The sequence below is a fragment of the Littorina saxatilis genome, linkage group LG15 (assembly GCF_037325665.1).
Source record: "Littorina saxatilis isolate snail1 linkage group LG15, US_GU_Lsax_2.0, whole genome shotgun sequence".
Lineage (NCBI taxonomy): Eukaryota > Metazoa > Mollusca > Gastropoda > Littorinimorpha > Littorinidae > Littorina > Littorina saxatilis.
The window spans coordinates 49,511,092-49,523,473 of NC_090259.1; the positions used below are offsets into that span (position 1 = coordinate 49,511,092).

Consider the following 12,382-nt stretch of genomic DNA (forward strand, 5'->3'; position numbering starts at 1 on the left):
ATGCGTTATCTCCCATGTTCAAACATCGTCTGCTCAGGTCTGCCTTTGAGGAAGGTAAGTCCAGGTATGATTTCCCAATCATACTGCGATTATATGAGTAAATGGCAGCCGCTGCTGACAATACCTTATACCTATTGTTTATTTGTTTTTATTTGACCGACAAACATATTCAAAAGCAGTGTAAGGTCAAAGATCAGCAGTACTTTATTCCGGTCCTGGCTGACCCCACACGAACACTTAATTCCTGTTCCCTCTGTCTGTCCAGAGGTTCTGACCCAAAACCTTACGCACAAGTCCACAAAACACTACCCTCAAGCTGTATCATGACACCTGCGCTCTGTCAGTTGTGTCTACTACTGCTGTCTGCAAGAAGCCGTTGGGTTCAAAGCTCTGTTCCGGGTCCAATTTAAGACTCCCTGCGCCTGCCTCTTGGGACCCTGTTTTCAGAGACGTTCTGTTCACAACCTCTGTAAATTTAATTAAGAGCTGATTTTTTTCTGACTTTTTTAGGTCTTAAAAGGGGGGTATCCACTGTATGCCACAATGTTTCCTTTCTGTCGCCAGGTGCAGCAGTGACGGCGGAGCAATGGAGATGTTCAGCAGAGAAGAGGCGGTGTGTTTCCTGGAGGGGTCATGGGGCGTCAGCAACGTGGCGGAGCGACTCACCCGCGACAGGAAAGCACTGCTACACGAGGTCGTGACCCAGGTGCAGGTCAGCGTGCCCTTTCAGAGCGTGACCTTGATGGCTGTTCCGCCTGAGCAGCGCCGGCGGCCGAGCGTGGGGAGCATCAAGGCGGAGTGTATGGCGGGGGTGGGGGGTCTGTGCTACAACCTCAACACCTTCGCCTGGTACCTGCTCAAAGCTCTCGGCTTCTCCGCTCAGCTCTGCCCCGCCACCTGCACCTCCTCTATCATCGACCCCGACAACCACCTTGTAGTCCTTGTCAACGACCTTGAGAAGAAGGGCGATCTTCACCTTGTGGAGTGTGGGTGTGGGTTCCCCACTTTCCGCGCAGTGTCTCTTGACTTTGAAGAGGAGTCGCCGGTGTTTGTGGACTCTTTCTTGGAGTACAAGTACGTTCGTCACGAAGGTCAGATCCTTCGCATGCAGGGCGACGGGGACACCATCAAGCGCAACGATCCGCCGAAAAAAGACTTGGATTTCTTCATGGGGAAGTGGCGCAGGTTCTACTTCTTCTCCCTACGACCCTCGGACGACCTGTCCGACTTTGACGCCAAGTTTGACCGAGTGTTCACCGTTCCACGCGCCACACCGTTCGACCATTCACCGAGGGCGCTGCTGTTCCCTGGGAAGCGAGCTGTCGTGGTGGTGAACAACAGACTGATGGTGGAGGATGAGGAGGGTGTCCTGACCAAGACTGTCTTACAGGGGGATGATGAGATCGCGGAGTGTTACAGGCAATACTTTCCTGCACTGAAGGAAGAAGTTGTGCGTGCTGCCTTGCAGGAATGGCGTCGCGTTCAGCAGTAACACAGCGCTCAATGCTTGATACATGTATGTATAACTTTTCCTTCAGTTCAGCAGTAACACAGCGCTCAATGCTTGATACATGTAGAACTTTTCCTTCAGTTCAGCAGTAACACAGCGCTCAATGCTTGATACATGTATAACTTTTCCTTCAGTTCAGCAGTAACACAGCGCTCAATGCTTGATACATACATGTAGAACTTTTCCTTCAGTTCAGCAGTAACACAGCGCTCAATGCTTGAGACATGTAGAACTTTTCCTTCAGTTCAGCAGTAACACAGCGCTCAATGCTTGAGACATGTATAACTTTTCCTTCAGTTCAGCAGTAACACAGCGCTCAATGCTTGAGACATGTATAACTTTTCCTTCAGTTCAGCAGTAACACAGCGCTCAATGCTTGAGACATGTATAACTTTTCCTTCAGTTCAGCAGTAACACAGCGCTCAATGCTTGAGACATGTATAACTTTTCCTTCAGTTCAGCAGTAACACAGCGCTCAATGCTTGAGACATGTATAACTTTTCACAATTAGGAAACTGGAAGAAAGTCACAGGTCACAGGTCACAGGTCACAGGTCACAGGTCACAGGTCACATTTGGTTGAAAAAGTAATACAGTGGCATCCCACTTTAAAACCTCCCAGAATCTGAGAACATGAGGACTTAAAGGAGGGTGAGAACATGAGGACTTAAAGGAGGGTGAGAACATGAGGACTTAAAGGAGGGTGAGAACATGAGGACTTAAAGGAGGGTGAGAACATGAGGACTTAAAGGAGGGTGAGAACATGAGGACTTAAAGGAGGGTGAGAACATGAGGACTTAAAGGAGGGTGAGAACATGAGGACTTAAAGGAGGGTGAGAACATGAGGACTTAAAGGAGGGTGAGAACATGAGGACTTAAAGGAGGGTGAGAACATGAGGACTTAAAGGAGGGTGAGAACATGAGGACTTAAAGGAGGGTGAGAACATGAGGACTTAAAGGAGGGTGAGAACACGAGGACTTAAAGGAGGGTGAGAACATGAGGACTTAAAGGAGGGTGAGAACTTGAGGACTTAAAGGAGGGTGAGAACATGAGGACTTAAAGGAGGGTTCCATTGTAATATCTTGGTTTCCCATGACAAGGACCAAACAATCACATTCGCTAGGTCTGATCCTTTTTTAAATTTATATTTTGAATGATTGAAGTTTGTTTTTCATTACACAGGCGTATGTGGCTTGTTATTGGTTGGAACTTGCACAAACGTGACCCACTCCCACAAAAGGATAAGAAAGTATCATTTTTGACATTTCGACTTTTTGGTATCCCTTGAAAGTGAAGATAACCAGCTTTCAGATGGTCTTTACTACAAGTGTCTATTATTTAGCATTGATGAGATATAGCGATTTAAAGGTTGCTCAAACTCAAGCGGCCATATTGAGAAAAGCAGGTGTGAAGGTCACAGGAGTAAATTTGCAAAAAATCCCTAGCAACAGGTTTTAGTTTAACTTCTAAAGCTTAAAGTGACTGATAATGATTACATGTAAACTTTTCTTCAATATGCATCACAAAAAATGAAAATGAAATTTGTTTTAAGTAAAAAAAAGCGAAGAAAGAAACAATGATTTGGGGGTTAAAAGGGTGCTTATTTTGCGTCTGCAGTGCAATAAAACCTCATTTTTATATATATTTGCAAAGCGAATCTGAAATTGATATTTACAGAATAGATATAACACATTTGGTAGAGTGCAGAAATGCAAAAATCTCAAAATCCAAAATGTTGGCCATGGCTCAGGTTTATTGCTGTTATCTCTGTTCGGCCACAGCGACTTTGTTATCCTTTTGTTGAAGCGGGTCACAAACTGTGTCCCCTGGATGTCGGAGAAGAGTCACTTTCCCTGCAAAGTCTGCCAACAAATGATTTCATTTCAACACTTTTTTGAAGGGTCAAATAAGTTTTAGGGACCAAAAAAGGGTTGATCGGGCATCGGAAACAATTAAGGAATTTTTTTGATTTTCTTTTTTTGCCTTATCATCAGTGACTAGATGCAGAAATCATGAAGAATAGGTACAATCTTTGCCTTATCATCAGTGACTAGATGCAGAAATCATGAAGAATAGGTACAATCTTTGCCTTATCATCAGTGACTGGATGCAGAAATCATGAAGAATAGGTACAATCTTTGCTTTATCATCAGTGACTAGATGCAGAAATCATGAAGAATAGGTACAATCTTTGCCTTATCATCAGTGACTGGATGCAGAAATCATGAAGAATAGGTACAATCTTTGCCTTATCATCAGTGACTAGATGCAGAAATCATGAAGAATAGGTACAATCTTTGCCTTATCATCAGTGACTAGATGCAGAAATCATGAAGAATAGGTACAATCTTTGCCTTATCATCAGTGACTAGATGCAGAAATCATGAAGAATAGGTACAATCTTTGCCTTATCATCAGTGACTGGATGCAGAAATCATGAAGAATAGGTACAATCTTTGCTTTATCATCAGTGACTAGATGCAGAAATCATGAAGAATAGGTACAATCTTTGCCTTATCATCAGTGACTGGATGCAGAAATCATGAAGAATAGGTACAATCTTTGCCTTATCATCAGTGACTAGATGCAGAAATCATGAAGAATAGGTACAATCTTTGCTTTAAATTAAAAAATGTGACCAACCTGCACAATGGGTGCCACACATATGCACGGTTCAATGACCATGAGTGCAAAGGTTATTGTCTAGCCAGTGGGTGTTTGTCAGATGGAGGGAAGAGTTGTGTCCCTTGAGAGTGTTCATACATCCCGTCCAGGAAATGACCCGCCGCCCATGGTCTTGACGCTCAACGTAGAGTCTACAATGGTTTCTCAGACCTTGTTTTTGAAGTTGTATGGTTCCACTGTATGTGAAAGTATCGGCACACAATTGTGTTTACATATGTATATATTATGAATGTATGTGTATTGCTGAGAAATTGTCAATATGAAAATAATTAAATGTGATATTTTATGAGCTGTTTCGTGCGATACATCTCTCTTGGACTTTCCTCCCTCCATGTCTCTTTCTCCCTCTCTTTGTCTCATGTCATGATCATGAATTTCACACACACACACAGAACAAGCACACATACAGTTTTCACACACATACATAGTGTTGTCACCATTTATTCATAATCACAAAATGCTGACTCGCTTTGGTTCCTGTGCACACAAAAAAAAAGTGATTTGTATCTTGAGTATCTGTGTCGTTTAACGCAAAACAAAGTGAAACATCCCAGCGCTCAGTCACAACAGCTGCCAGGGGAGACAAAAATAAACAGTATGTGATTCAGCCTGATTGTCCCCCTTATCACTACGATGGGAATGTTGCCACAAAATAAGAACAGAAAACATTTTATGTATGAATAGTTTCTCAGAAATCTTTACTTCTAACAACAACTTACACACACACACACACACACAAACATACACACACATATACACATACACACACACACCAAAATATTAAAATCATAAAACTGAGGATGGGAATGTTCCTACAAAATAATTAAAATAAAAGAAATTATATGTATGAACAGTAGCTCAGAAATGTTTACTTCAAACACACACACACTAACACACAACACACTAACACACAACACACAACACACACTAACACACCACTGTAGCTGTCATTCGCCTTAATTAAAACTTAAACTTGAAAACAATATTTTGATTTAAATTTTTCATCTCTAATCCAGTTTAACTAAAAAAAATCTTCATGAAAAAAAAACCAAGACAAAAATAAAAATGATGTGCACACATCTTGAAAAGAAACTAAGACAAGAGTGCCAAGCTTCGGGGGGGGGGGGGGGAAGTACAGGTTACAAGAAAACTAGTTTTAGAATACAGAAAACGATACCCATGTATTCACTCCAGGACTGTGGAAAAGCCACACAAAGGTGACATTGTGGGCTGATTACATAACATCATTACACACATTGTATAACGAATACTATTCTCACATTGCAAATTGTGTTTTGGTCAGTAACCATAACAACAGGGCAGAAAATGATAATGTGATTTTTTTAACACTCACCCATTAGCTAGTTCCTAGGAAATGGAAGTCACTTTCTCATCAAATAAACTCACAAATCATAAGAGATCCAACACAAATAAACTGAAGCTGAAGCGAAACTAAATAGCTATTGTTTGTCCCGGCCGTTATATAAAGAATACTGTCTATCACTACAGTAATATAGCCGTTAGCAAGTTGACAAGGCGAGTTATTCGTTAAAATCATCCAAACTGCTCTCATGAGGTGAAAGGTCAGTTACTGAGTTGACCATGTCTCAACTGGTCCTCCAGAAACTTGAAAGGGAGACAAGTCTGGCACCTTCCAGCCAGGTGTCTTAGTTTGCTTTACAAAGAGAGACAAAGAGAGAGATAGGGAGGGGAAGAGAGTGAGCGAGGGGAAGAGAGAGAGGAGTGGGAGATGAAGAGAGGGGAAGATGAAGAGAGAGAGGGGAAGATGAAGAGACTGAGAGAGAGAGAGAGGGGGGGGGAGAGAGAGAGAGAGGGGGGAGGGGAGAGAGAGAAGTGAAGGGTAGGAGATTGGGAGGGGCAGGACACAGTTACAGCGACTGGTGATTTAAGATGTAAATCAATGCAGAACAAAATCAGCTGTGCCATGTCATCACAGAGAGAGAGAGAGATAGGGAGCGGAGAGGGAGCGGAGAGAGAGAGAGAGAGAGAGAGAGAGAGGGCGAAGAGAGAGAGAGAGGGGGCGAAGAGAGAGGGGGGGCGAAGAGAGAGAGAGGGCGAAGAGAGAGAGAGAGAGAGAGGGGGCGAAGAGAGAGGGGGGGCGAAGAGAGAGAGAGGGCGAAGAGAGAGAGAGGGGGCGAAGAGAGAGAGAGAGAGGGGGGGGCGAAGAGAGAGAGAGAGAAGCGTAGGAGGTTGGGAGGGGGAGAAGGAGAAAGTAACAGCGACTCAGTGCGTGATGATTTAAGATGTGAATCAATGCAGAACAAAATCAGCACTGCCATGTCAGCTCTTTCTTGCTCGCTAGCACAACGTGTAGCACACAGTGGGTGCCAAATCCACGCCCGGACTCAGAAGTCACGAATTGCAAATGACGTCACCTGGACTCAAGTCACGAATTGCTAATGACGTCACCTGGACTCAGAAGTCACGAATTGCTAATGACGTCACCTGGATTCAGAAGTCACGAATTGCTAATGACGTCACCTGGACTCAGAGGCCACGAATTACCAATGACGTCACCTGAATGAAGGACAGTCACAACAGTGTGTTCACTTTGACGTCTTGGGAGTCGTGTCCGTCATGCCGTACGGATTATCTCCACCTGGCGCGGACGACAGCGGAGTAGCGTCTCCTTTGCCGCGGGGAGGCGCCACGGGCAGCCTGGCGGAGGCGAATGAGTTAGAGAGAGGGTAGGGCGAGCCAGACGACATGTAGTCCCCCACACACATGGCCCCCCCACCCCCACAGCCCCCCATCCCGCCCCCTCCAGCCAGCGTGTAGGCGGGGCCCATGTCGGGCAGGCTGGAGAAGTAGTGGTAGTAGGCGGGGGAGGGGTCCGCGTAGGAAGCCGCGCCCCCTCCCTCCCTCTCCCCGCCCCCCAGTGAGTAGCGTGTGGTGATGGGGTTGGCGAGGGGGGAGGGTGTTGCCATGGCGCCGTGCGACAGGAAGCCTGGGTCCACAGTCAGGTGAGCCGAGGCGTAGAGACGGGGCACGGACAGACCGCACTCGTTGGGCGTGGAGGTGGTCAGGCTAGGCGGGCCCGCTGTGTGAGGGGGCGGGGGGTAGCAGTGGGAGGGGGGCGGGTCGGAGAAGAGGTGGGAGGCTGGCAGGTAGGTGGGCAGACTCATGCTGGTGGCGATGACGCTCTCCTCACGCTGCAGACCGCCTGCAATACAAATCAAATAAAATCAAATTGAATCTTACAGGGTTGTGGCATAACTTCATAAGCATACAAACAAGCTTTTTTTCAACTACCCCTCGCCGCCCGGTGAGAGACCGTACAGTCAATAACAGCCTGAGTTCATGATACTGCACACAACAGGCCTACCCTTCCCCGGCTCCTTGGCTTTGTATGGAACAGTACAATAACATATACGACGCCTTGCACAAAAAAAAGACTTTCACGAAGAACCAAACCTGTAAAAACAGATTAACGGTGCATTAAGCTCTGTTCATGCTCTTCTCTCACTCTCTCTCACTCTCTCTCTCACTCTCTCTCTCACACTCTCTCACTCTCACTCTCTCACTCACTCTCTCTCTCACACTCTCTCACTCTCACTCTCTCACTCACTCTCACTCTCACTCACTCACTCACTCACCCACTCTCACTCACTCACTCACTCACTCACTCACTCTCTCTCTCTCTCTCACTCTCTCTCTCTCTCTCACTCTCTGATAGGACTAGGCCAGGGGACTGCATCATACCAAAGACATGTCGGATCTGTGTCCATGGCCATACCCACACCAACAGTGACCTTGAACCCACCTCTGTCCTTGACCTCTGCCAAGTAGAGGTTGGACACGCCGTGACTGCCAGGGGACATAACCACGCTGTGCGGAGAGCTCCGCTTAGTGCCCTTGGTTCCGGTACGTGACCCTGTACACACAAGCCACACCCAGTGGAACCCCCATTAAAGACCGGAGAAAATCAGATCTTAAGAAGGAGAGAGTCATAAAGTGGGGACATTTACACAGGTATTATACAGTCAATCTAAGAAAACGGGGTCTTAAAAAGGGTGTTACACTGTTTTCTTAACACGTTATCAACACCCACATCAACATAGAAATGTATTCAACGCATAAGAAAAATATGAATTTATGAATCAGTGATGGGAAACCAGTCAGCCGTATCAATAAATAGACAGGTCAATTTCTCGTGACTACCATCAACAGATAGGAACAGAGGGTGCACTAAGATGCAGCTCGTTTCATATGATGACGTCATCTTCTAGCTCCGCCCTGGCAGGACGTTTTCTACACCCCCACGGAGCATGATCAGGTCGTGCACTACTTTACTAGAACGGAGGCAACGAGTCGAATCTCATTTCACACAGCACCGATATGTGGGTTTGTTTGTTTGTTTGCTTAACGCCCAGCCGACCACGAAGGGCCATATCAGGGCGGTGCTGCTTTGACATATAACGTGCGCCACACACAAGACAGAAGTCGCAGCACAGGCTTCATGTCTCACCCAGTCACATTATTCTGACACCGGACCGTGCCTGTTGATATGTGGGTTAACTTTAGGCGAAGGCCTGAGGGTTGATAACAATGATGGTGGAGATGATCACCATGACAACAGTGACACAACCCTACGTTATATGGTGACAGTGACGTCATTACCTCGCGAGCTGATGGTGCACACAGGACTGGTGGTATCACGTGATAGGGACCGCGTCAACATCCGGCTCTGCGCACTGCAACACGCAATGCATTGTGGTCAAACGTGTTTTCCTTGCACACACAACAAAAAAAGCCAACCAAGGCAATAATCCGATTTAGCCCTACGAGTCCCACCCAGTCAATCTCTGACAGTCGGTCTTCTTTCAGCATGTCACGTCACTTCTGATGGATGCATTCGGGACTATGCGGCAGATCTATGTATACCTTTACATTCGCTACCAGCACCCTTCCACTTGAACAGGCACCAATATTCAACTGTGTGGCCCCGCTTTCATCTGGGAATAAGAGTGTCTGCCATCAGTGACCTACTGAGATTGGGTGTGTGAGTGTGTGTGTGGTTGTGTTGTGTGTGAGAGTGAGTGAGTGAGTGAGCGAGTAAGTGAGAGCGAGTAAGTGAGAGAGAGTGAGCGAGTAAGTGAGAATGAGTGAGCGAGCAAGCGAGTGATTGTGTGTGTGTGTGTGTGTGTGTGTGTGTGTGTGTGTGTGTGTGTGTGTATGTGTGTGTGAGTGTGCGAGTGAGTGCCGGTGAGTGTGTGCGTGTGCGTGCAGTGCGTGCCCCCCAGTGCGTGCGTGCGTGCGATCTCTCGTACTTGATCAAGCTGGAAGGAAGACTAAAAGAAAAGACAAGAATGAAAAGAGAAGTGGAGGTTTGACTGACCTGTCTTGTAGCGACACGGCGCGTACAGGGGAAGCGGTACTCCGCCGACAGCCACGCCCACGTCCGCCCCTCGAGCCACGCCCACTGCTGGCGTTGGAACGAGGCTGGCGAAGGGGCGGCGAGTTGCCTCCCTTGGTCATCACGTCCAGCACCTGTCGGTCACTCGATACCCGTTAGTTTGGCACACCTCTCGGCGTCTGTTAGTTTGGCACACCTCTCGGCGTCTGTTAGTTTGGCACACCTCTCGGCGTCTGTTAGTTTTGAATCATGTATCACTTTTCTTTGGGCGTTAAACGCAATTTATCTGTCTGTTGATGAGCTCTAGGTCTATCTGTCTGTTGATGAGCTCTAGGTCTATCAGTCTGTGGGATGGACCACATCCCAGTTCTCTATACTATGCTTGTATTTACTCTGTGTTTTTTTGACGCACACACGCAAAGTTCCAGCTCGGATGCCGTGTTCCTGTATGATGTTTGTTTGTTTGTTTGCTTAACGCCCAGCCGACCACGAAGGGCCATATCAGGGCGGTGCTGCTTTGACATATAACGTGCGCCACACACAAGACAGAAGTCGCAGCACAGGCTTCATGTCTCACCCAGTCACATTATTCTGACACCGGACCAACCAGTCCTAGCACCAACCCCATAATGCCAGACGCCAGGCGGAGCAGCCACTAGATTGCCAATTTTAAAGTCTTAGGTATGACTCGGCCGGGGTTCGAACCCACGACCTCCCGATCACGGAGCGGACTCCTTATCACTAGGCCAACCGTGCCGGTATCACATGTAACAGCCTGGGCCAGTTCGTGAGTGTTTGCAAGATGAACACAAGACGTGTCTCCTACTACATGTATCATAAATGAACACACACAGACACAGACACAGACACAGTCACACACACACACACACACACACACACATACCCACACAGACACACACACACACACACACAAGACTCACGTGGGCGTGGAAATCGTGTGGCAGTTTGCTGTTGACGATCTTGAGGTAGTCCACGGTCATCTCTAGGATGGACGCCATGTCGGTCTTCCTTCCCCGCACGTAGGGCAGCAGCACGCGCAGCTGGTCACAGCTGTCCTTGATCCGCTCCCTGTGAGCTTGAGAGGAGCTGTGTAAGGTCGTTAGTCTGTACGGCAAGATCAAGGTCAATAAAGGTCAAGGTCAAGGTCACAGCTGTCCTTGATCCGCTCCCCGTGAGCTCACTACGAGCCGTGTAAGGTCCTTAGTCTACACGGCAAGGGCAAGGTCAAGAAGGGTTAATGTCGGTCAAGGTCACAGATGTCCTTGATCCGCTCCCTGTGAGCTTGAGAGGAGCTGTGCAAGGTCGTACGTTAGTCTATACGGCAAGATCAAGGCCAAGAAAGGTCAAGGCCAATGTCGGTCAAGGTCACAGCTGTCCTTGATCCACTCTCCTTGAGCTCACTATAGGAGCCGTGGAAGGCCGTTAGTCCATACGGCAAGGCCAAGGTCAATGTCGGTCATGGTCAGAGCGAGATTTTGGGTTCTCTGTTTGTCAAAAGGGAGGGTCTGGGTTGAGGTTACGTCGGTCAAAGTCGAAGGATACGGGGGTATGCTCTTAAGACCCTGTACGTCCGGGGGGGGGGGGGGGGGGGGCCCAAAATTCAGACTGTGCCCTGTTTCAAGATTACATTAACAAATAAAGTGACAGCTAGTGGTGTTTAATACATATGTCCTGTGACGTCAAGATGTAGACCAACGGAGAGCAGTCACGTGACCTACCTGCGGTGTTTCTCCTTGGTGGCATGTTCCGCTCTGCACCACGTGGGGGGTATGGAGGAGGCGTCATTGGCTGACCTGCACAACGGGAACAACGTTAGACATCTGAATGGGAGGAGGTCTCCGCGTACACACTGGAGCTGGGCTCGAGGTGCACGAAGAAAAACTGGGTGCCACCCAAATAGGCGGTACGCAGCTGCGTGCTCGGATTGGTGGAAATTGAGATTTGTTTTGATTTTAAGTAACCAGACTCCGTGGCTTGTTCCCATCCAGTTCTCCCAGTTTCGCTTCGTGCGCCTCAGCTTTGAAACCTAAATATACTGGTGTGACATACTAGAGCTCATGTTTCTCAAACTGAGTGAAAAGAGAACGATGAGAACGATGGAGGCCAGATCGGATTGGACAGACAAGGAAACATCAAACAGGTGGAAACAATAAGTTTTGCTCTAATAAAATACTTCACACACACACACACACACACACACACACACACACACACACACACACACAGACACACACACAGTGTTACCTGTGTTTAGACAGGTTTGATGACAGTGAGACGGGCACTCCGTGTTGCGGGAAGAGGAAGGGGGGAGGGGGCTTCAGGTCAACCATGTCCACCTCTCCGTGTATGCCGCTGTCGTTGGTGGTGTCGGAGGCCAGAGAAGACAAACTGAACAAAGACAAAACACGCACTTACTCTTCTGGCGTCAAACCTCAGTATCAAAAAAGTACAAAGTTATTGAATGAAAGTTCGAAGTTTATTTTCTAGAACCAAGACACAGGTGTGTTTGGTCTTTTCGTTGTCTCATCGCCAAGTGTGTGTCTGACCACTCAAAGCCCATCAGGTCAGGGTATACCAACACTTTCACAAAGCCCATCAGGTCAGGGTATACCAACACTTTCACAAAGCCCATCAGGTCAGGGTACACCAACACTTTCACAAAGCCCATCAGGTCAGGGTATACCAACACTTTCACAAAGACAGACAGAAGCAACAGCACGATGTCACCGTGACCTATGATCGTGACGTCAAGACCTAGCCACACTTTGTGAATGTTTTGTTTTGTCTGT

General features: G+C 47.4%; 2 protein-coding genes across 3 annotated transcripts; one reads left to right on the top strand and one right to left on the bottom strand.

Annotated features, from left to right (window-relative positions):
• The first annotated feature begins 6 nt into the window (after positions 1-6).
• Positions 7-4,481, top strand: LOC138949545 (uncharacterized). Of its 2 annotated transcripts, XR_011450328.1 has the most exons (3): positions 7-54; positions 565-2,035; positions 2,071-4,481. XR_011450328.1 is itself a non-coding variant. In XM_070321399.1 (2 exons), exon 2 carries the CDS (start codon positions 587-589, stop codon positions 1,490-1,492), a length of 906 nt encoding a protein of 301 aa, XP_070177500.1. In that variant the 5' UTR covers positions 7-54; positions 565-586; the 3' UTR covers positions 1,493-4,481. The 2 variants fall into 2 exon arrangements, 1 of the variants encoding a protein (XP_070177500.1); XM_070321399.1 differs by having other exon boundaries at positions 565-4,481.
• A 2,281-nt stretch (positions 4,482-6,762) lies between these two features.
• LOC138948049 (uncharacterized) lies at positions 6,763-9,914 on the bottom strand. The gene is made up of 4 exons (XM_070319578.1): positions 9,555-9,914; positions 8,837-8,910; positions 7,980-8,090; positions 6,763-7,379 (listed from the first exon to the last, which is right to left on the bottom strand). Exons 1-4 carry the CDS (start codon positions 9,692-9,694, stop codon positions 6,763-6,765), a joined length of 942 nt encoding a protein of 313 aa, XP_070175679.1. The 5' UTR covers positions 9,695-9,914.
• Positions 9,915-12,382: the final 2,468 nt, after the last annotated feature.

Excerpts from the sequence above, each read along its gene's own strand:
- LOC138949545 (XM_070321399.1), top strand. The coding sequence starts at position 587 with ATGGAGATGTTCAGCAGAGAAGAGGCGGTGTGTTTCCTGGAGGGGTCA.
- LOC138948049 (XM_070319578.1), bottom strand. The coding sequence starts at position 9,694 with ATGACCAAGGGAGGCAACTCGCCGCCCCTTCGCCAGCCTCGTTCCAAC. Across the intron at positions 8,091-8,836 it reads GTGCACCATCAGCTCGCGAG|GGTCACGTACCGGAACCAAG; the intron begins GTAATGACGTCA and ends TTGTGTGTACAG. Across the intron at positions 7,380-7,979 it reads GGCAGAGGTCAAGGACAGAG|GCGGTCTGCAGCGTGAGGAG; the intron begins GTGGGTTCAAGG and ends TTTGTATTGCAG.